Source organism: Leucoraja erinacea, chromosome 25, assembly GCF_028641065.1.
Source record: "Leucoraja erinacea ecotype New England chromosome 25, Leri_hhj_1, whole genome shotgun sequence".
Taxonomy (NCBI): Eukaryota; Metazoa; Chordata; class Chondrichthyes; order Rajiformes; family Rajidae; genus Leucoraja; species Leucoraja erinaceus.
The window spans coordinates 19026786-19048422 of NC_073401.1; the positions used below are offsets into that span (position 1 = coordinate 19026786).

Consider the following 21637-nt stretch of genomic DNA (forward strand, 5'->3'; position numbering starts at 1 on the left):
GCTGGTTTATACCTAAGATAGACACAAAATGTTGGAGTAACTCAGTGGGACAGGCAACATCTCTGGAGAGAAGAAATGGGCGACGTTTCAAGTCGAGACCTGGGTCGAAGAAGTGCCTTGATCCGAAACGTCACCCATTCCTTCCCTCCAGAGATGCTGCCTGTCCTGCTGAGTTACTCCAGCATTTTGTATCTATCAAGCAAAATTGAACGTTATATTTAATAGATTTTGGGCAGGGAAGAAAATTTCAATTTCAGGAATAATTTTTAATATTTCTAAAAATAATTCCTTCTGGTTAATTTCATTTGAACCAACCAATGAAACAATATCAATTCATTTTCCAAATCCTTTTCATTCCTAAAGGTTGACATTTTTTGCTAAATGTATATAGTTTTCAGGCTGGATGTTTATGCATGTCCTTTCTTCAGGAGTTAACACCTTATCCTATAGTTTACTTTGTAGTCTCTCCAACCTATATTCCCAGCAAAATGGCTTCTAACTGGGCATAATTATGAAATTATTGATGGGCTCCCAATTATCCTAAAGTTATGGAAGTGCATCAATTCATTTTCAATATGTTCTTATGATTACCAATCTACTGAGAAATGCATTGGACATCTTACCACAAAATTAAAAATGCTTAGAAATGAAAACTGTCTTATCATCTTACTGGCAAGTCCATAAATGTGACACTAAAAAGATGTATTTAATAGAATATCAGCTTGCATTTATAAATTAAAATACTTTAAAAACATTGTTTACCCTTAGTCTTTTCAAATTCTGTTATTACTCAAGATAAACTGGTTTAAAAAAATTAAATCATACCAATAATGTAGCGACAAAGTGCTTCCACTGGTGTTTCAACTATAGGCGGTGTGAGTAATATAGGATAACTATCGTATTCCAAGTCCACAGCTGAAACAAATTTAAGTTACCATAGTCAACTCCAGATAGATAAAAACTTATACAAACTGTAATCTTGGTAAACTTTCTACTTATGTTTAGTTTTGCACAACCACAAAAAGACATAAAATAAATAGCTCCTTTTATAAATTAACAGTTAAAATGATCTAATATAATAACACAGTTGCATTTTTAGCTAATTGTTAAAGTAACATGCATCAAAACTACATTATGTCATTCAGTTGTTTAAGAAGGAACTGCAGATGCTGGAAAATCGAAGGTAGCCAACAAAAATGCTGGAGAAATTCAGTGGGTGAAGCAGCATCTATGGAGCGCAGGAAATAGGCAACGTTTCGGGCCGAAACCCTTCTTCAGACTGGAGAAGGGTTTTGGCCCGAAATGTTGCCTATTCCCATCGTTCCATAGATTATGTCATTCAGTTGTTACTCTTCGTATGCAGATGAAATGCATGAAATGTAAATGACAACTTGTGTAGGAATGAGAAATCATATTCTATTATTTGCTTAGTATCTTGGCTTGCTTGAATTGAAACAATGAAGGAAACAGATGCATGAAAAATTAGAATTTTCATTATTTACAATACAGTTAACAATTCTCATACATTCTATCACCAGAATATTTCAACACAAAATTTTAGAAATTCAGTTGAATGAGAAGTGTCATAAGGATACATAAAACATAAATTATTAATTACTATATTTTGTCACATTGTGAAAGGAGACTGCTTTACACAGAAAATGCAGACATCAAACAGTCTGTAGGGGAGGGGGGGGGGGGGAGAGGAGAGGAGGAGGGGAGGGAGAGGGGGAGGGGGGAGGGAGAGGAGAGGAAGAGGGAGAGGAGGAGAGAGGGAGGGGGAGAGAGGAGGGGGGGAGAGAGGAGAGGGGAGAGAGGAGGGGGGGAGAGAGGAGGGGGGGGGGAGGGGGGGGGGGAGGAGGAGGGGAGGAGGGAGTGAGGGGGGAGAGAGGGAGGGGGAGAGAGGAGGAGGGGGGAGAGAGGAGGGGGGAGAGAGAGAGGAGGAGGGAGGGAGTGAGAGGAGGGAGGTGGGAGAGAGAGGAGGGGGGGGGGAGAGAGAGGAGGGGGGGGAGAGAGGGGGGGGGGAGAGGAGGGGGGAGAGAGGAGGGGGGAGAGAGGAGGGGGGAGAGAGGGAGGGAGAGAGAGGGGGGAGAGAGGAGGGGGGGAGGAGGGGGGGGGGGGGAGGGGGGGGGGGGGGAGAGGGGGGGGGGGGGAGGAGGGGGGGGGGGGGGGGGGGGGGGGGGGGGGGGGGAGGGGGGGGAGGGGGGGGGGAGGGAGGGGGGAGAGAGGGGGGGGGGGGAGGGGGGAGGGGGGGGAGGGGGGGGGGGGGGGGGGAGGGGAGGGAGGAGGGGGGGGGGAGAGAGGGGGGGGGGGAGAGGAGGGGGGGGGGGGGGAGGGGGGGGAGGAGGGGGGGAGAGGGGGGGGGGAGAGAGGGGGGAGGGGGGGGGGGGGGAGGGGGGGGGAGAGAGAGGGGGGGGGGGAGGGGGGGGGGGGGGGGAGAGAGAGGGAGAAGGGGGAGGGGGAGGGAGGGAGGGGGGGGGGAGAGGGGGGGGGGGGGGGGGGAGGAGGGGGGGAGAGAGAGGAGGGGGGAGAGAGGAGGGGGGGAGAGAGGAGGGGGGGAGAGAGGAGGGGGGGGGGAGAGAGGAGGGGGGGAGAGAGGAGGGGGGGGGGAGGAGGGGAGGGAGGGGGGGGGGAGAGGAGAGGGAGGGGGGAGAGAGGAGGGGGGAGAGAGGAGGGGGGAGAGAGGAGGGGTGAGAGAGGAGGGGTGAGAGAGGAGGGGGGAAGGGAGGGGAGGGAGGAGGGGGGGAAGGGAGGGGGGTGAAGAGGGGAGGAGGGGGGGTGGAGGGGGGGGGGTACTGGGGTAGGGGGGATAGAGGGAGGCACGGGAGAGGGAGAGAGGGAGAGGGGGGGGGACGGGGGGGGGGGGGGGGAGAAAGAGGAGGGGGAGAGAGGAGGGGGTGGGAGGTAGCGTTTTCGAGGAGATGTGAATCACAGAAAAAGACAAGCAAACACACAACACATAAACATCCAAGATACTAGACCAAGTGCAGACCCGTTGGGTCTGTTCCCCCAACGTGTGGCTGCGGGGGAAGGGGGGTGCGGCATGCGGCATCACACAAACTAACCACCCCCCCCCGCACACACACACACTAACTAACCCCTCTAGATATATTAATATTATTAATTTGCTCCTTTTACCCCATAACCGTCCTATCCACTGACGCATAGCCCCCAACTTGCAGGTGCGTCTAGAGAGGGGGGGGGGGGGGGGGTAGGGGAGTGAGGGCAGAGGGAGAATGGGGAGAGACAGAGAAAGGGGCAGGGACAGAAGGGCAAGAGACAGAGGGAGAGGGAGGTGGAGGAGGGAGAGGGAGGGGGGGTGAGGTGGGAGTGTGGGGGAGGAGGGGTGAGATAGATGGGAGGAGAGAGAGGGGGAAGGAGAGAGAGGGGGAAGGGGGAAGGGAAGGGGGAGAGGGGGGAATGGAGGGGGAGAGGTGGGGCGAAGGGAGGGGGGGAAGGGAGGGAGAGTGGGGAGGGGATGGGGTGGAGGGAAGGGGGTAGGGGAGAGGTGGTGGTGGGGAGTGGGGAAGGGGGTTTGGGGAGGGGGGGGGGGGTGGGCAAGAGGAGGGGGGAGAGAGAGGGGGAGAGAGAGTGAGGGGGAGAGAGAGAGATGGGGAGAGAGAGAGAGATATGGGGAGAGAGAGAGATGGGGGGGAGAGAGAGAGAGGGGGAGAGAGGGGGGAGAGAGAGAGGGAGGGGAGAGAGAGAGAGAGAGATGGGGAGAGACAGAGAGGGAGAGAGACAGCGAAATGCAACCGTGCGTCACGCATTCAGAATGTTCTGGAAATGAAGCGTCCGCATCTCATGCACGAAAGCTGTCGGCAGCTCTATGGTATTCAGGGGAGGAACAGAACACACGCACACGCACGCAACAGGCCCGATCAAAGCTGTCAATGAAGACAGCAATTTTTTTTTTTTTTAAACTGTCTTTGAAATTAAAAGTTAATGTTAAAAATTAGTGATGTTAAGTGAGAAATAATTAAATTAAATTCAATGAAAAACAATGGAATCATCAACCTGGCAGGCTGGGAGGGGGGGGGGGGGGGGGGGGGGCAGAAAGCAGTTGGGCCAGAAAGCAGTTGGGCCAGGTGCAAAGGCATTGTGAGGTCAGCAGCTTGGCAACCTTAATTTTTTTTTAAATGTCAGTTGTGGTGATAAATATTAGTAAATATCTCGGGAAATAATCGACCAAATTTATAGAGGATTGGATTTTTGAAATCATAAGGAAATTTTCTACCAGAAGATGTAAAAATGTCACTGTTATTGTAACGTCAGCAGCTGGGCAGCGGTCAGATTTAAACAAAAGGTCAGATTGGTCAACAATTTTAATAAAAAAGTCAGGAAAATAATGTACCAATGGTACAGAGGAGTGTATTTCTAAACTCACAAGGAAAATCTCTACTGAAATATGTAAAAATGTTTCCGTTTCGGCGTCTGGTTTTCGAGGAGATACATTTCACATGCAAAATGACACACACACACACACACACACAGAGTTTTAATAGATATATGATATATGATATAGATGATATATGTAAATTATGTAAATTAAATGTGGTTTTGCAAACCAAACGGCCTACAGATCAAAGCACATCATTATTTTAACACAATCAAGTCACTTATAGATGCTATAGTGCATAAAAAGCTTTGTGTTTAAGAAGGAACTGCAGATGCTGGAAAATCGAAGATAGGCAAAAGTGCTGGAGAAACTCAGCATCTATGGCACGAAGGAAATAGGTAACGTTTCGGGCCAAAACACTTCTTCAGACTGATGTGGGGTGGGGGGGGGGGGGGGGGGGGGGGAGACGAAAGGAGAAAGGAACAGGAGGAGCCAGAGGAGCTGAGGGAGAACTGAGAAGGGGAGGAGACAGCAAGGTGGATGGGGGTGGACCAGAAATTAGAGAAGTCAATGTTCATTCCACTAGGGTGCAGGCTGCCCAAGCGGAATATGAGGTGCTGCTCCTCCAATTTCCGGTGGTGCGCACTCTGGCCATGGAGGAGGCCCAGGACAGAAAGATCAGATTCGGAATGGGAGGGGGAGTTGAAGTGCTGAGCCACAGGGAGATCAGGTTGGTTAATGCGGACCGAGCGGAGGTGTTCGGCGAAACGATCGCCAAGCCTACGTTTGGTCTCACTGATGCAGATCAGCTGACATCTAGAGCAGCGGATGCAATAGATAAGGTTGGAGGAGGTGTAGGTGAACCTCTGTCGCACCTGGAACGACTGCTTGGGTCCTTGATTGGAGTCGAGGGGGGAGGTAAAGCGACAAGTCTGGCATCTCTTGCGGTTGCAAGGGAAAGTGCCTGGGGAGAGGGTGGTGCGGGAGGGAAGGGAAGAATTGACCAGGGAGGTACGGAGGGAGCGGTCTTTGCGGAAAGCAGACGGGGGGAGATGGGACGATGTGGCGAGTGGTGGGGTCACGTTGGAGGTGGCGAAAATCACGGAGGACTATTTGTTGTATGTGACGGCTAGGGGGTGGAAGGTGAGGACTAGGGGGACTCTGCCTTTGTTACTGGTTGGGGGGATGGGGAGAGAGAGCTGTGTTACGGGGTACTGAAGAGACCCTGGTGAGAGCCTCATCTATAGTAGGGGAGGGGAACCCCCGTTCCCTGAAGAATGAGGACATTTCCGATGCCCTGGTGTGGAACACCTCATCCTGGGAGCAGATGCGGCGTAGACTTAGGAATTGGGAGTAGGTGATGGAGTCCTTACAGGAAGCAGGCTGGGAGGAAGTTTAGTCTAGATAGCCATGGGAGTCAGTGGGTTTATAGTGGATGTCGGTCAGAAGTCTATCACCTGCGATGGAGATAGTGAGGTCAAGAAATGGTAGGGAAGTGGTGGAAATGGTCTAGGTGTATTTGAGTGCCGGATGGAAGTTAGTGGTGAAGCGGATGAAGTCAGCGAGTTGTGTGTGGGTGCAGGAGGTAGCACCAATGCAATCGTCTGACTTTTATCTGCCATAAATAGCTTCAAAAAGATGTAATAGAGTCATAAGCACAGAAGCAGGCCCTTCAACCTAGTGTAGCCTTGTTGACAAGGTGCCTATTTAGGCTAGTCATACTTGCTTGCAGTTACCCATTTCTCTCTAAATCCTCCCTATCTATGTACCAATCCAAATGACTTTTAAATGTTATAGACAATAGGTGCAGGAGTAGGCCATTCGGCCCTTCGAGCCAGCACCAACATTCAATGTGATCATGGCTGATCATCCCCAATCAGTACCCCGTTCCTGCCTTCTCCCATTACCCCCTGACTCCACTATCTTTAAGAGACCTATCTAGCTCTCTCTTGAAAGTGTCCAGATAACCAGCCTCCACCGCCCTCTGAGGCAGAGAATTCCACAGACCTTTGTACCTACCACAATTCCAGTTTTGTACCTATCTCTACTTTCACCTCTGGTGGCTCTTACCATATACCTATCTCTTAGGTCCCTTTAAACCTTCCTCCTCTTTCCTTAAGTTTATGCCCACTAATTTTAGATTCCCCTACTGTGGGAAAATCTACCTTAGCTATGCCACTCATCATTTTTGTAAACAAATTAAGGGAATAGAAAATGAAGATTTCAGTTTAAAGTTTAAAGATTTGTTACAGATTTCAAAATAGATGGAAAGTTTGATGGCGATAATGGGATATATTGTGCCGAAGGAAAGATTAAAAATGGAATTAGGCTTGGTAATGTGACCTTGGCCTAATTAAAACTAGTTAATGCTACTTAACAGCAAAGTTGAAGACTGCTATTAACAATTGGCTGATAATTGGGTTAACTTGCCCTGTTGCACATCATAATTTTAGACTATAAGTTGGACAAGTCTTTCATTGTCACTGAGATGTCATTTGGGCCTGTAGCTTTTGATGTATCTTGAGCACAGCCACTTTGTAATATAACTCAAAATGAATCAAATTGGCTGAAAACAGGTATCTATGTCCCAGAAAAGGAGAGATGGTTATTTACTTACCACTTCTGAATAAACTGATTTCAATGCTTCTGAAATAGGCCTGTAAGCAAGACTGAGTAGGTAAAAATGGATAAGGATCCATTATTACTTTCTACAAGTCTCTATACCGTTTAAACAGACAAAGGAAAATTAATGTTTTTAATGTCAATAAAAAAGTATTTTTAATTCATCCCAAACAATACCTTGCAAATGGTGACAAGATCCAATGAGATCAAACTTCCCGAAAGATAAAACTGAAAAAAATATTGGAGAAAAATTGTGATCGTCAGTTTGTAAACCTTTACACTTAACCTTTGGGGTTTTGGGTTAATCAGAGATTTTCTTTGAAGGCAAGTGTCCTCCAATAAAACATAAAATTATACTTGATTAATTTTAGAAAGGTATGTGCAAATTCAACCCCAAATATACCTGTAAAATATTCAGAAGCTTCATAGAAATCCAACCCTGCATCTGAAAGACATTGAAGGATCACCGAAGTCAGCACAATTCCAGACATTTATATTTTGTTTTTTTCAGATTTTGTCAAGGTATAGATATCAAAATCAGTTTGATTTTATGAAACTGATATCATCATGTCTATGTACGTGAAGATGTGGTTCTATCCATGCTGTCTTAGCTGAATTTTATGAGTCAAATTCTTACCTTTCATTTTAATAAACCCTTTTCATTAGAACAAGGAAAGAGCCAAGTAGACAAGAAATGCTGGAGAAATAAATATAACTCCCACATTTTCAAGTCTAAAGCAAATGAGGAAAGACCAATGAAATATGACGCTATATGTAGATACCTTCAAGTAATTTATACTCAAGGCATGAACTCAATGTAACTTTTAATCTGCTGTACCTCGAAAGATTAACTTAAAAACATGCACAGAACGCTGAAGTAGATTTACCACAGTCCTGGAATTAAAAGCTGCATGTGAAAAAAGAAAAGTCCCTTTGCACCTCTGATTACAGAATCCTCTCCCCATTTCGAAAATAGTCTACATCTGTATTCCTATCCACACTTTCTTTATACTGCTATTTACTTCCTCAAAGAATTCCAACACTAGAGATCCACATCAGGAAAGATCTCCCTTTCACAAAACCATGCTGACTTCAGCCTATTTTATCATGTGCTTCTCAGTACTCAGAAACCTCATCTTTTATAATGGACTAAATCTTACCAGCCACTGAAGTCAAGCTTCCACGCTCCATCTTCACTGCCTTCTTGAATAGCGGAGTCAAATTTTCAATTTCCTAATCGTCTGGAACCACTCCTGACTCTAGTGATTCTTGAAAACTAATGCCTAATGCCTCCACAATCTCTAAAGCCACCTCTTTCAGAACCCTGGGGTGCAGTCCATCTGCACTAAGATCCTTCCCTGACTCTTTTGAATTTTCGGCACGATGTTGGTGTCTTCTACCGTGAAGACTGATGCACAAATATAATCAATTCATCTGCCATCATTTATTCCTCATTATCACTTCTCCAGCATAATTTTCCAGCAGTCCAATGTCCACTCTTGCCTCATTCTTACTGCTTATATATCTGAAGAAACTCTTACTATCCTCTTTTATATAATTGGCTAGCTTACTTCCATATTTCATCTTTTCTCCCTGTATTTTCTTTTTAGTCACCCTGTTATTTTTTAAAAGCATCCCAATCCTTTAGCTTCCCACTAATCTTTGCAATTTTACATTCCTTCACTTTTAATTCTATGCTGTCATTGACTTCCTTTGTCAGCCACGGTTGTTTAACCTGACAAAACTAGGCTGCTTGTTAAACAATTACTAATATCTCAATAAATGTGGCATGCTCATATATAAAACCAATCAAAATGTTTTTTTAGACAATTAAATGTAAGAGATGATTTTTATTTTAAATAAATAACTCTCATTCTTTTTAGCCATAAATAGAAAATAAGACAATGGCAAAGCTGAGCTTAGATGAGTGCTAACTCATACTATGATTTTATCCAAGTTGGCAGAGGGAGAAAGCTGATAAAGCAAGAAAACGATGGGACAAACACTGCAAAGTAATGGGTGACACAAGTGAGGAGGGGTCATTGGCACGGGTGGAAATGGTGATAAATGGTAGAGGTTGAGACAAAAGGGTGTCTGATAAGAAAGGGTGAAAAGTAAAGCCGGAGGGAGGGGTATGGATGAGAGGGTACAGGGGAGAGGGAAAGGAGCGGGTTTAAATGGAAAATGAGGAGCACAGAGGGGTGGGGGGTAGGAGATGAGTTGAAAGAAGAGAGCAAATCAACACGGTGATTTGGGTAGTGGGAGAAAAAGTATGTGCATTGGGAAGGGAAATGAGGGGGCCTGAGGGGTTTACTTGAAATTAGAGAATTCAACATCCATGCCATTGGGTTGCAGGCTACCCAAGAAGAACATGTGTTGTTATTCCAGTTTATATACAGCCTCACTCTGGCAGTAGAGGAGACAGAGGACAGAATGATTGGTATGAGAATGGGAAGGGGAGTTGAAATGGCCAGCAATTAGAAGCTTCACCAGCACTTGGCCTACAGAATACATGTGTTCGGCAAAATGGTTGAATAGGCCACTCTATGTCTCGCCGTTGTTGAGGCAGAAAGTATTCTTCATTTTTCATAATAGCTGTTACAAATCCGACAAAGGGACATTTCAAAACCAACAGCATAATGGACTGCAGAGTATTAAGATTACAGAAATGAATAAGAACACAAGAAAATAGTTGGAGAGTTCAGATACCTAGCCCCTCAAGCTGCCTTGCATAGTTCAATATGATTTGCCACAGGTCCCATCCCCTCCTCTGTGCTGGACCCATCGATCCATTAGTCTTTCAAAATAATTATCTACCTCCTCTCCAAATACGACAATTGATTTAGCCTCTACAACCCTCCGGGATAGAAAATTCCAGAGATCCACTATGCTCTGCAATAAATTCCTTCTCAACACTTTTAAATAATTGCCCCCTTATATTAAAACTTCCTTGTCTGAGACTCTTCCTCCATCTTCCACCATATAAATACCTCAACAACAATCTTGTGGTTCTTCCATAGGTTCTGACATGGTTAAATAAGATCATTCTCATTCTTACAAAGTTGAGAGAACATAGATTCAACTTCTTTAGTCATTCATACCAATAATTACCCTGATGAACCATTTTAAGATTGCCTCAAATACAAACATATTTTCTGAACTAAGAGCACCAAATTTATACACAGTACTTAAAGTACATCTTCCACCATATACACACATCTTCCACCACTACACCGCCCAACACGGACTTCCATTCCATCTGTATATATGTATATATGTATGTAGCGCCGCAGAATTTGTGCACCTATTCCCCCCCCCCATCTCCCTTCTGTTTTTTGTTTTTTCTGTTTCTTGTTTTTTGTGCTAAATTGTATGTATGCACTGAGTACAAGCAGCTTTCAGTTTCACTGTACATGTATAGTGACAATAAATGGCATATCATATCAAGTGTGGCCTCACTATGTACAATTATAACATAGAAACATAGCAAATAGGTGCAGGAGGCGTCCATTTGGCCCTTCGAGCCAGCACCGCCATTCATTGTGATCATGGCTGATCATACACAATCGGTAACCCGTGCCTGCCTTCTCCCCATATCCCTTGATTCCACTAGCCCCTGGAATTCTCTTTTAAATTCATCCAGTAAATTGGCCTCTAATGTCTTCTGTGGCAGAGAATTCCACACATTCACAACTCTCTGGGTGAAAAGGTTTTTGCTCATCACAGTATTATTCATGGACTGTGGCCCCTGGTTCTGGACTTCCCCAACATTGGGAACATTTTTCCTGCATCTAGCTTGTCCAGTTCTTTTATAATTTTATATGTTTATATAAGATCCCTTCATCCTTCTAAATTTCAACGAATACAAGCCCAGTCTTTCTAATCTTTCCTCATATGACAGTCCCGCCATCCCGGGAATTAACCTGGTGAACCTATGCTGCACTCCGTCAATAGCAAGGATGTCCTTCCTCAAATTAGGAGACCAAAACTGCATACATTACTCCGGATGTGGTCTCACTAGGGCCCTGTACAACTACAGAAGGACCTCTTTACTCCTATACTAAATCCTCTCGTTATGAAGGCCAACATGCCATTAGCTTTTTTCACTGCCTGCTGTACCTGCATGTTTACTTTCAGTGATTTGTGTACAAGGACAACCAGGTCTCATTGCACTTCCCTTTTACCCAATCTGACACCATTGAGATAATAATGTCTCCTTGTTCTAGCTGCCAAAATGGATAACCTCACATTTATTTACATTATACTGCATCTGCCATGCATCTGCCCACTCACTCAACCTGTCCAAGTCATCCTGCAACCTCCTAGCATCCTCTTCGCAGCTCACATTGCCACCCAGTTTTGTGTCATCTGAAATTTGCTAGGGTTACTTTTAATTCCATCATCTAAATCATTTATATTGTAAATAGTTGCGGCCCCAGCACCGAGCCTTGTGGCACTCCACTCACCACTGCCCTCCATTCTGACAGGGACGCGTTTATTCCTACTCTTTGTTTCCTGTCTGCCAACCAATTCTCTATCCATGTCAATATCCTACTCCCCAATACCTTGTGCTCTAATTTTGCCCACTAATCTCCTGTTTGGGATGTAATCAAAGGCTTACTGAAAGTCCAGATACACTACATCCACTGACTCCCCTTCATCCATTTTACTTGTCACATCCTCAAAAAATTCCAGCAGATTAGTCAAGCAGGATTTCCTCCTCATAAATCCATGCTGACCTGAACCAACCCTTTTACTGCTATCGAAATGCGCTGTTATTACTCCTTTAATAATTGACTCCAGCATCTTCCCCACCACCGATGTCAGGCTAACTGGTCTATAATTCCCGATTTTCTCTCTCGCTCCTTTCTTGGAAAGTGGGAAAACATTAGCTATCCTCCAATCCACAGGAATGAATCCTGAATCCATAGAACATTGGAAAATGATCACCAATGCGTCCACGATTTCTAAAGCCACCTTGAGTAACCTTGGATGCAGTCACCAGGCCATGGGGATTATCAGCCTTCAGTCCCATCAGTCTACCCAATACTATTTTTCATCTAATGCTAATTTATTTCAGTTCCTAGCATTCACTTACCTACTTTCAAAATCCAATCCCCTTGCAATAAAGAATTTATAATTGTTGTTAATAGTCTGTCTTACCAAAAAGTATGATCTTACATTTTCCCATATTAAAAATCTTTTGCTAGATTTTCACCCAGTTAATCTATCCATATCCTGTTGGAGAGTCCGTGTCCATCACTGCAAGTCGTCCTACCTATTTTTTTTATCATCAACAATCTTCCATGCATAAACACAGCCCTTTCTTCTAAATCATTAAAGTAGATAGTAAAGAACTAAAGACGAGGAACTAAACATTGAGGCACTCTATTAGATCCATCTAATGCAAGATCGCATGCCTTACTAACTACCAAGCAGTGGCCTTCATGATTATGAAGTACATTGAGAGGCTGGTTATGGAACACATTAAATCCAGCCAACCAAGCAACCTTGATCCATTGCAGTTTGCCTACCACAACGGGTCCATGGCTGATGCCATATCCCTGGCCCGACACTCATCCCTGGAACAGCAGGATAAGAAAGATACATCAGACTCCTATTCATAAAATACAGCTCTGCTTTCAATACCATTATCCCATCCAAGTTCATCTCCAAACTCATGGAACTTGGAGTCAGCACTCACCTCTGCAACTGGATCCTCGACTTCCTAACCAACAGACCACAATCAGTGAGGACAGGTCACAAATCATCTTTCACGATTATCCACAACACTGGTGCCCCCTCAGGGATGTGTTCTCAGTTCTCTCTTTTTCTCCTTAATCACTCATGACTGTGCAACCAAATACTAATCCAACTCAATTTACAAGTTTGTAGTTGATGACGAGATCATATGACGAGACGGAGTACAAGAGATACAGTTTAGAGATATAGCGCGGAAACAAGCCCTTTGGCCCACCGAGTCTGCACTGACTAGCGATCCCCGCATATTAACTCTATCTTACACACACCAGGGACAATTTTATACTTTACCAAAGCCAATTTTGGAGTGTAGGAGAAAACCGAAGATCTCGGAGAAAACCCACATGGTCACAGGGAGAACGTACAAACTCTACAGACAGCACCCGTATTCAGGATCAAACCCAAGTCCCTGGTGCCGCCCACTGCAACGGAATAAATATCACCAGCAATTTGTCCTGGACCAGCCACACCAACGCCTCTATTTCCTTAGAAGGCTTAGGAATTTCAGCATGTCCTCAACTACCCACTCTAACCTCTATGGATACACCGTAGAAAGCATATAATCAGGTTGCATCGCAGCATCGTTTCGGAACAGCTCCATCCAAGACCGCGAGAAATTGCCCCAGACTATCACACAAACCAACCTCCTTTCTCTTGGCTCCACCTGCACGTCACACTGCCCTGGCAAGGCCACCAGCATAATCAAGGACGAGTCTCGCCCTGGATACGCCCTCTTCTCCCCTCTCCAATCAGGCAAGAGACACAGACGTTTAAAAATGCATACCTCCAGATTCAGTGACAGTTTCTTCCCAGCTGTTACAAGGCAACTAAACTGTCCTCTCACCAACATGTTCTTCCATGTCAGGGTAGATAAAAGTGCTGGAGAATCTCAGCAGGTGCAGCAGCATCTATGGAGCAAAGGAAATAGGCAACGTTTGAAGTCTGAAGAAAGGTTTCGGCCCGAAACGTTGCCTATTTCCTTCGCTCCATTCGATTTTCCAGCATCTGCAGTTCCTTCTTAAACACTTGTTCTTTCATGTCATTTGAAACCTGCCCATCTGTTATTTTGTGGATATTTATAGCCTTTACCATGAAGGCCAATGCAAACATTGATACTGGAGAGACCATTCAGCAACCAAAGAGTTACTCAACCGAATTACAATTTTCAGCAATGGATCTGTAGGCCACAACTTTTCAAGTGCACATTCAAGTTTTTTTTTAATATCTTTCCATTTCTGTCTCCATCATGGTACTGTGCACTCCATAATATGTGGGACAAAGACCCATCATTTATTTATTTGCCTCTGTACTCCACAATTTGAGATTTGTAATAGAACAAAATCACATGTGGTTAAAGTGCACATTGTCACCTCTTATTAAAGGGAATTATTATACATTTTGGTTTCACCTTGTAGAAATTACAGCTGTGTTTATACATAGTCCCCACATTTCAGGCCACCATAGTGTTTGGGACACGTTGCATCACAGGCGTTTATAATTGCTCAGGTGTGTTTAATTGCCTCCTTAATGCAGGTATAGGAGAGCTCTCAGCACCTAGTCTTTCCTCCAGTCTTTCTCCATCACCTTTGGAAACTTTTATTGCTTTTTTTTATCAACATGAGGATCAAAGTTGTGCCAATGAAAGTCAAAGAAGCCATTATGTGACTGAGAAACAAGAATAAAACTGTTAGAGACATCAGCCAAACCTTAGGTTTATCACAATCAACTGTTCAGTACATCATCAAAAAAATAGAGCACTGGTGAGCTTACTAATTGTAAAAGGACTGGCAGGCCAAGGAAGACTCCACAGCTGATGACAGAAGAATTCTCTCTAGAATAAAAACACCTGTCTGAATGATCAGAAACACTCTTTAGGAGTCAGGTGTAGATTTGTCAATGACCACTGTCTGCAGAAGACTTCATGAACAGAAATTCAGAGGCTACACTGCAAGATGCAAACACTGGTTAGCCGCAAAAATAACATGGCCGGGATACAGTTTGCCAAGAAGTACTTAAAAGAGCAACCACAGTTCTGTAAAAAGGTTTTGTGGACAGATGAGATGAAGGTTAACAGGTCAGAGTGATGGCAAGAGCAAAGTATGGAGGAGAGAAGGAACTGCCCAAGAGCCAAAGCATTCCACCTCATCTGTGAAACATGGCCTGGGCATGTATGGCTGCTGAAGGTAATGGCTCACATCTTCATTGATGATACAACTGCTGATGGTAGTAGCATACTGAATTCTGAAGTGTTTTGACACATCCTATTTGCTCAAGTTAAAACAAATACCTCAAAACTCATTGGCCGTTCTACAGCAGCACAATGATCCCAAACATACTGCTAAAGTAACAAAGGAGTTTATCAAAGCTAAAAAATGGTAAATTCTTGAGTAGGCGTCAATCACACGATCTGACCCCAATTGAGCATGCCTTTTATAGAAACATAGAAACATAGAAATTAGGTGCAGGAGTAGGCCATTCGGCCCTTCGAGCCTGCACCGCCATTCAATATGATCATGGCTGATATGTTGAAGAGAAAACTGAAGGGGCTAGCCCCCCAAAAACAAGCATATGCTAAACATAGCTGCAATACAGGACTGGCAGAGCATCATCAGAGAAGACGCCCAGCAACTGGCGATGTCCATGAATCCCAGACATCAAGCAGTCATTGCATGCAAAGGATATGCAGCAAAATACTAAACAGACTACTTTCATTTACATTACATTGCTGTGTCCCAAACATTATGATGCCAAGAAATGGGGGGGGGGGTTATGTATAAACACTGCCTAATTTCCACATGGTGAGATCAAAATGTATACAAATCTGACGATGTGCAATTTAACCACATGTGACTTTTTTTCTATTACAAATCTCAAATTTTGGAGTATAGAGGCAAATAAATGTTGGGTCTTTGTCCCAAACATTACAAAGTACACTGTATTTACAAGACTAAATAGAAATAACCTATATCTCTTAGCAGGGTAGCCAACAGCCAGGGAACATAGATCTAAAATAACTAGAAGGATTAAGTGCAGATGAGAAAATTTTCTATCCAAAGATTGATACCAACCCATAGCCTAAAAGAACAATAGGGTCAGAGATCCTCATTACATTTAAACTATACTTGGATGGGTTCTTGAAAACCATGATCTGCAGGACTACAGAACTATAACTGAAAGGTGGTTTTAGATTACATATTCCTTTTAAGACAGGTACTGACAAAATGGACCAAATGACTCCTTTTGTGTTGTACATTTTTTGTCATCTGTGTTGAGCAAGCTCCCACAAATATGTAATGATAACCTGCTCATTTATTTCATTGTTGTTGAGTGAGAACAGAGGGGGTAAATTTCTGTCCTTAAAAGTAATCTAAGGGAACTTTTTACATCTACTTGAGAGACGAGGCTTCATTTTAACGTCCATCCAAAGGATTCCAAGTCCAACAGGGTAGTACTCTGAGTGGGATTTGAACCAGTCGAGTGCAACTACCCACAGATGACATTCAAAATGATAGCTCACAACCAGAAGATGACATTTAAGTAATGCATTTTGTTTCTGAGAGCAAAGAGGGGCAATATGTTTTTAATGGATGCAGGAACAGAATGAGCAGTGGATGTACTTATACAAATACAACTGGAGAATAAAAAGGCCTGAATGCTTAAAGATTACAAAAAAAAGACAGCAGGTACAAAAGTAGCAAGACTCAAAGAGCCAGGATTATCCTCCATAGGTCAGGGGAAATTAAAAACATGGTATAAACTGAGCACATAAAATCAAGGACCTAATTTTATGAAATTTGCCTACCATAAGTGTCGTTACTTGAGTTTTAGAAACTCAATTTTTTAGTTTCAAGGATAGTTTTCGGAACAGAAGATAAATCTAAAAAAACACTTACATATTTTATGCAAAATATACCTGCCATGGTGTCAGAAGGTCCAAAGAGAGACAATCCTGCTTTTTCTCCATCTGAAAGTCATTTAAGAGCCAACAACAGTCAACAGTTAAATTGATAACTTCTCTTGGCTCAATTCAAGTCCTACATTTATAAAAGTCTACTGTGGCTAAACACATTTTACATGTAACTATGCACTAAGAAAGATTAAGTAAGACTGTGAATGCAATAGGCAGTATTATCACCAGCATGCGAGTAAAGGAACGGAGTCATATATTCAGTTCATTCTAATCATTTCCACTATACCATCTACAATTATCAACGAAGATGAATTTATTCCAATATTTGGTGAGTTGATAGATAGAAATTGAATTTCAATGCCAATGTACAAGCATAGAGAAGGCAACTAATTTCTAATTTCACGGATCTTTGTCTTATGGTCCAAGGATGCCTTAGCAATGCTGCAGTCTTTCAAATTCCCTCAGTAGCAGTTGCGTTATATAGATATTAGGTTTACATTGCATTTACTGGCAACCTAATGTTTACCAGGATCACGGAAGAAAATGTGGCTCTCTGCTTTTGGTGAGATGTGGCCCAGGAAGCATCAATATTTAAAACTGAGTTTTAGTAATATAATTTATCTCACAAGGATTTAAGGAGGTCAGAAGTTATGCTTCTAGTCCCATTGCTTTCCTGACAAACATAGCTACCCACCTATCCCCATGTCCAGGACATGTTACCTTCCACTCCATTGGCACCCACGCAAGGCAATGATATTTTATTTTAGTATATATTAATGTTCCTCTTTCACGAAAATAATAAGAACATGATGGTGATCTTAAATAAAATAGGAAACAAGACATGTCACTGGTAATTCACGGTAAGGAATCCAAACACATGCCACCGTCCCTGCAAAAGTAGAAGAGAAAACTGACCTTGATTTCAGAATAAATCAGAATGTTTTAGAAACATTAAGCCTACTTTGTCTACTTTTACAGCAAAAATAGATATGACTATTTTGGAAAGAATTTGGAAGATTTTCAAGCAAGCCATCAACTTTGAAATTTACCCCAGCTAAATATGATGTGTTGGTTAGCCCAGGAAGACAAATGTTGGAATGGAGACAACTTGGCATATACCTGTTATTTCAAGAACCAAAGACATGATTAGAAGCCTGCTTATTAGCCCTTATATTAGTTCGACTTTAAATATAAGGAAAGCAAGTGTCAGCATGTTTTGTTTTTAGGTGGTCTCAATTGTGCACTTACCGTCTGAAATTCAAGTGATTAGCAACCCAATTTCTATATCATGTTCAAAAGTTATTAGAGCAGAATTAGGCCATTCGGCCCATCGTCTACACTATTCAATCATGGCTGATCTATATTTCCCTTTCAACCCCATTCTCCTGCCTTCTCCCCATAATCGCTTACATCTTACTAATCAAGAATCTGTCAATCTCCGCCGTTAAAATATCCATTGACTTGGCCTCCACAGCCTTCTGTGGCAATGAATTCCACAGATTCACCACGTTCTGACTAAAAGTATACCCTTTTATTCTGAGGTTATGGCCTCTGGCCCTAGATTCTCCCACAAATTGAAATATCCTCTCCACATCCACTCTATCCAGGCCTATCACTATTTGGTAAATTTCAATGAGGTCCTCCCTCATTCTCCTAAACTCCATCAAGTCCAAGCCCAGTGCTGTCAAACGCTCATCAAATGTTAACCCAATCATTCAAGATCATTTCAGTAAACCTCCTCTGGACCCTCTCCGATGCCAGCACATCCTTCCTCAGATATGAGGCCCAAAACTGCTCACAGTACTCCAAATGCGGTCTGACCAGTGCCTTAACATTACATTCCTGTTTTTATATTCTAATCCTCCCAAAATAAATGCAAGCATTGCATTTGCCTTTCTTACTACTGATTCGACTTGCAAATTAACTTTTCGGAAATCCTGCACCAGCACTCCCAAGCTCCTTTGCACCTCCGATTTCTGAATTCTCTCTAAAAGTTTATGTCTTTATTTCTATGACTAAAATGCATGACTCCACACTTTGCTACCCTGTATTCAATCTGCCCTCGCTACCGATCTGTCCAAGGCCTTCTGCCGAGTCCCTGCTTTCTCTACACTACTTGCTGCCGCCCTGCCCCCCCTTCCCCTCCCCCCGTTATTTTTTGTCACATCTGCAAACATGGCTACAAAGCATTCAATTTTAATCAATATTTGCACTTTTCCCATCGCCTGGAGTTCATCCGTTCCAGGTGACCTAACCATCGTCAGACCTTTCAGCTTCCCGAGTACCTTCTCCTTACATAATAGACAATATACAATAGGTGCAGGAGTATTCAGCCCTACAAGCCAGCACCACCATTCAATGTGATCATGGCTGATCATCCACAATCAGTACCCCGTTCCTGCCTTCTCCTCATATCCCTTGACTCCGCTATCGACAAGAGCTCTGTCTAGCTCTCTCTTGAAAGCATCCAGTAATAGCCACTCCACTAACGTCCACCCCCTGACTCTCTTGAATTTCAGGCACATTGCTGGTGTCTTCCATTATGACGACCAATGCAAATAACATATTAAATTAATCTGCCATTTCTTTATTCCCCATTATTACTTCTCCAGAATCATTTCCAGTTGTCCAATGTCCACTCTTACCGCTTTCTAATGGGCCTGTCCCACTTAGGCAATTTTTCAGTGGACTGCCGGCAGTCGCCTGAAAAACCGGGAACTAGAACAGCGACTGTCAGAGACACATCGCAAAGGCGGGGGCCAGGGCAAGCGGGGGAGCGCTGTCTGAAATTCACACGGTACAAAGCCAAGGTGATACAGACACACATCGCAATGAACAGGAAGGTTGCCGCTATAATTAAGATGGCTAACACAGTGTACAGTAAATCCTTTAAAAGAGGGGAGAAGAGGGGAGAGGGGAAGGGGAGAGAAGGAGTGGAGACAACTTTTAAGAAGCTAGACAACTTTTAATAAGCCAGAGATATACCGCTGTGAAGTTCGGCAGACATTTAGCATTACCGGTCGGTTATCCTTGGTTCTGAAAACTCCTGCTTATGTTTTTTTTCCCCAATGAGCCAATGAAAATGACCGGTCAGCAAAGGCGATTAACTGAAACTACCTATGACTACCCATAACTGCATGGTGACCCCACTACAATTGCACCTACGACTACAGGATTATCAATTTTCTCCATGGGGGTCCTGGTTCATCAGTCGCTGAAAGCAAGCATGCAGGTACAGCAGGCAGGGTAGAAAGCTAATGGCATGTTGGCCTTCATAACAAGAGGAGTATAGGAGCAAAGAGGTCCTTCTGCAGTTGTACAGGGCCCCAGTGACACCACATCTGGAGTATTGTGTGCAGTTTTGGTCAATTTGAGGAAGGACATTCTTGCTATTGAGGGAGTGCAGCGTAGGTTCACCAGGTCTGTCATATTGTGAAAGAATGGAGCGACTGGGCTTGTATACACTGGAATTTAGGATGAGAGGGAATATTATTGAAACGTATAAGATTATTAAGGGATTGGACTGGAGGCAGAAAACATGTTCCTGATGTTGGGGGAGTCCAGAACCAGAGCCACAGTGTAAGAATAAGGGGTAGGCCATTTTAAACGGAGATGAGGAAAAGCTTTTTCATCCAGAGATTTGTGAATCTGTGGAATTCTCTGCCGCAGAAGACAATGGAGGTCAATTCTCTGGATGCTTTCAATAAAGAGTTAGATAGATCTCTTAAAGATAGTGGAATCAAGGGATATGGGGAGAAGGCAGGAACGGTGTACTGATTGTGGATGATCCGGCATGATCACAGTGAATGGCGGTGCTGTCTCGAAGGACCGAATGGCCTACTCCTGCACCCATTGTCTATTGTTAAACTGACCAAGGCCTACTGGATCTCTCAGTTGCTAACCATTTTATGTGTCCTTCCCATTCCCACACTGATCTTTCTGTCCTGAACCTCCTCCATTGCTAGTGAGGCCACACAAAATTGGAGGAACAGGACCTCAAAATTTGCTTGGGTAGCTTACAACCCAGCGGCATGATGATTGAAATAACTAATTTTAGGTAACTTCGACATAGGCTCCCCTCATACGTTGCCTCGCTTTCCTTCCCTTGCGCCCCCCTCCTTCCTCCACTAAATGTCAGTTAACTAGGTCCACAATTCGCAGAGATATATCCCTCTTGAGATCACACTGTCCCTAACCAACACATTGCCTATCAGGGGTTTTAAATGTTTTCTACAAGCCTCCTCATATATAGGAAACCACTTCCCCTCATCCACATCCTCGTTCAACATCTGAGAATGTGGGTTCCTAGAGTCTTGACTATCTCCCTCTTAGTCACACAACACAGAAACAGGCCCTTTGAGCCAACTCACCATGTACCCCAAGGTGCCCAATCTACGCTTGTCCCATTTGCCCGAATCTGACCTATATTGATCTAAACCTTTCCAATCCATGTACTTTCCCATATGTCCCTTAAATTTTGGTATTGTACCTGCTCAAATTACTTCTTCTGGTTGCTTTTTCTATATATTTATTGCTCCCATGTGAAAAAGCTGCCCTTCAGGTTCTCATTAGGTCTTTTCTGATCATTTAACATATTTGAGAACATCTGTTTGTTGTTTCTGCAACAGAAGCACATGTCCCTTTTCTCAAATCTGGGCATTTTTCAGAGGCATGATTTTATTCCAGCCACTCATGCAGCAACTCGGTCCATAAGAATTTCTGACTACATGCTTGAACCTTAACAGTGATCTCTCAACATCAATGTCATGTGATTTATGCACACCCATTTTCAATTATACTCAACTTTCTCAGCCTTTGGGTTAATAGAAAGAAAATAATGTATAAAGCACTATAAATATGAGGGATAATAAGTCATAAAATATTAAAAGCATACCTGAAGAGGAATCAGATTGTTTAGCAGTCGCATTTACATATGTCTCAGATATTTCCAGTTCTAAAAGATATATATACATATATAATAATGTATTTGATTCCTAAAAATAGAA

The 21637-nt window shown here is 43.5% G+C and overlaps 1 protein-coding gene across 3 annotated transcripts in view; it reads right to left on the reverse strand.

Annotated features, from left to right (window-relative positions):
* The window catches only part of LOC129709482 (uncharacterized), a 118415-nt gene that overhangs the window by 37331 nt on the left and 59447 nt on the right, over nt 1-21637 (reverse strand). For all 3 annotated transcript variants that reach the window (XM_055655903.1, XM_055655904.1, XM_055655905.1), the window contains exons 19-23: nt 21526-21585; nt 16635-16685; nt 7365-7406; nt 7139-7189; nt 826-915 (exon numbers count right to left, since the gene is read on the reverse strand). In XM_055655903.1, the coding sequence (XP_055511878.1) occupies nt 826-915; nt 7139-7189; nt 7365-7406; nt 16635-16685; nt 21526-21585 (294 nt within the window). The remainder of the gene's footprint in view (nt 1-825; nt 916-7138; nt 7190-7364; nt 7407-16634; nt 16686-21525; nt 21586-21637) is intronic.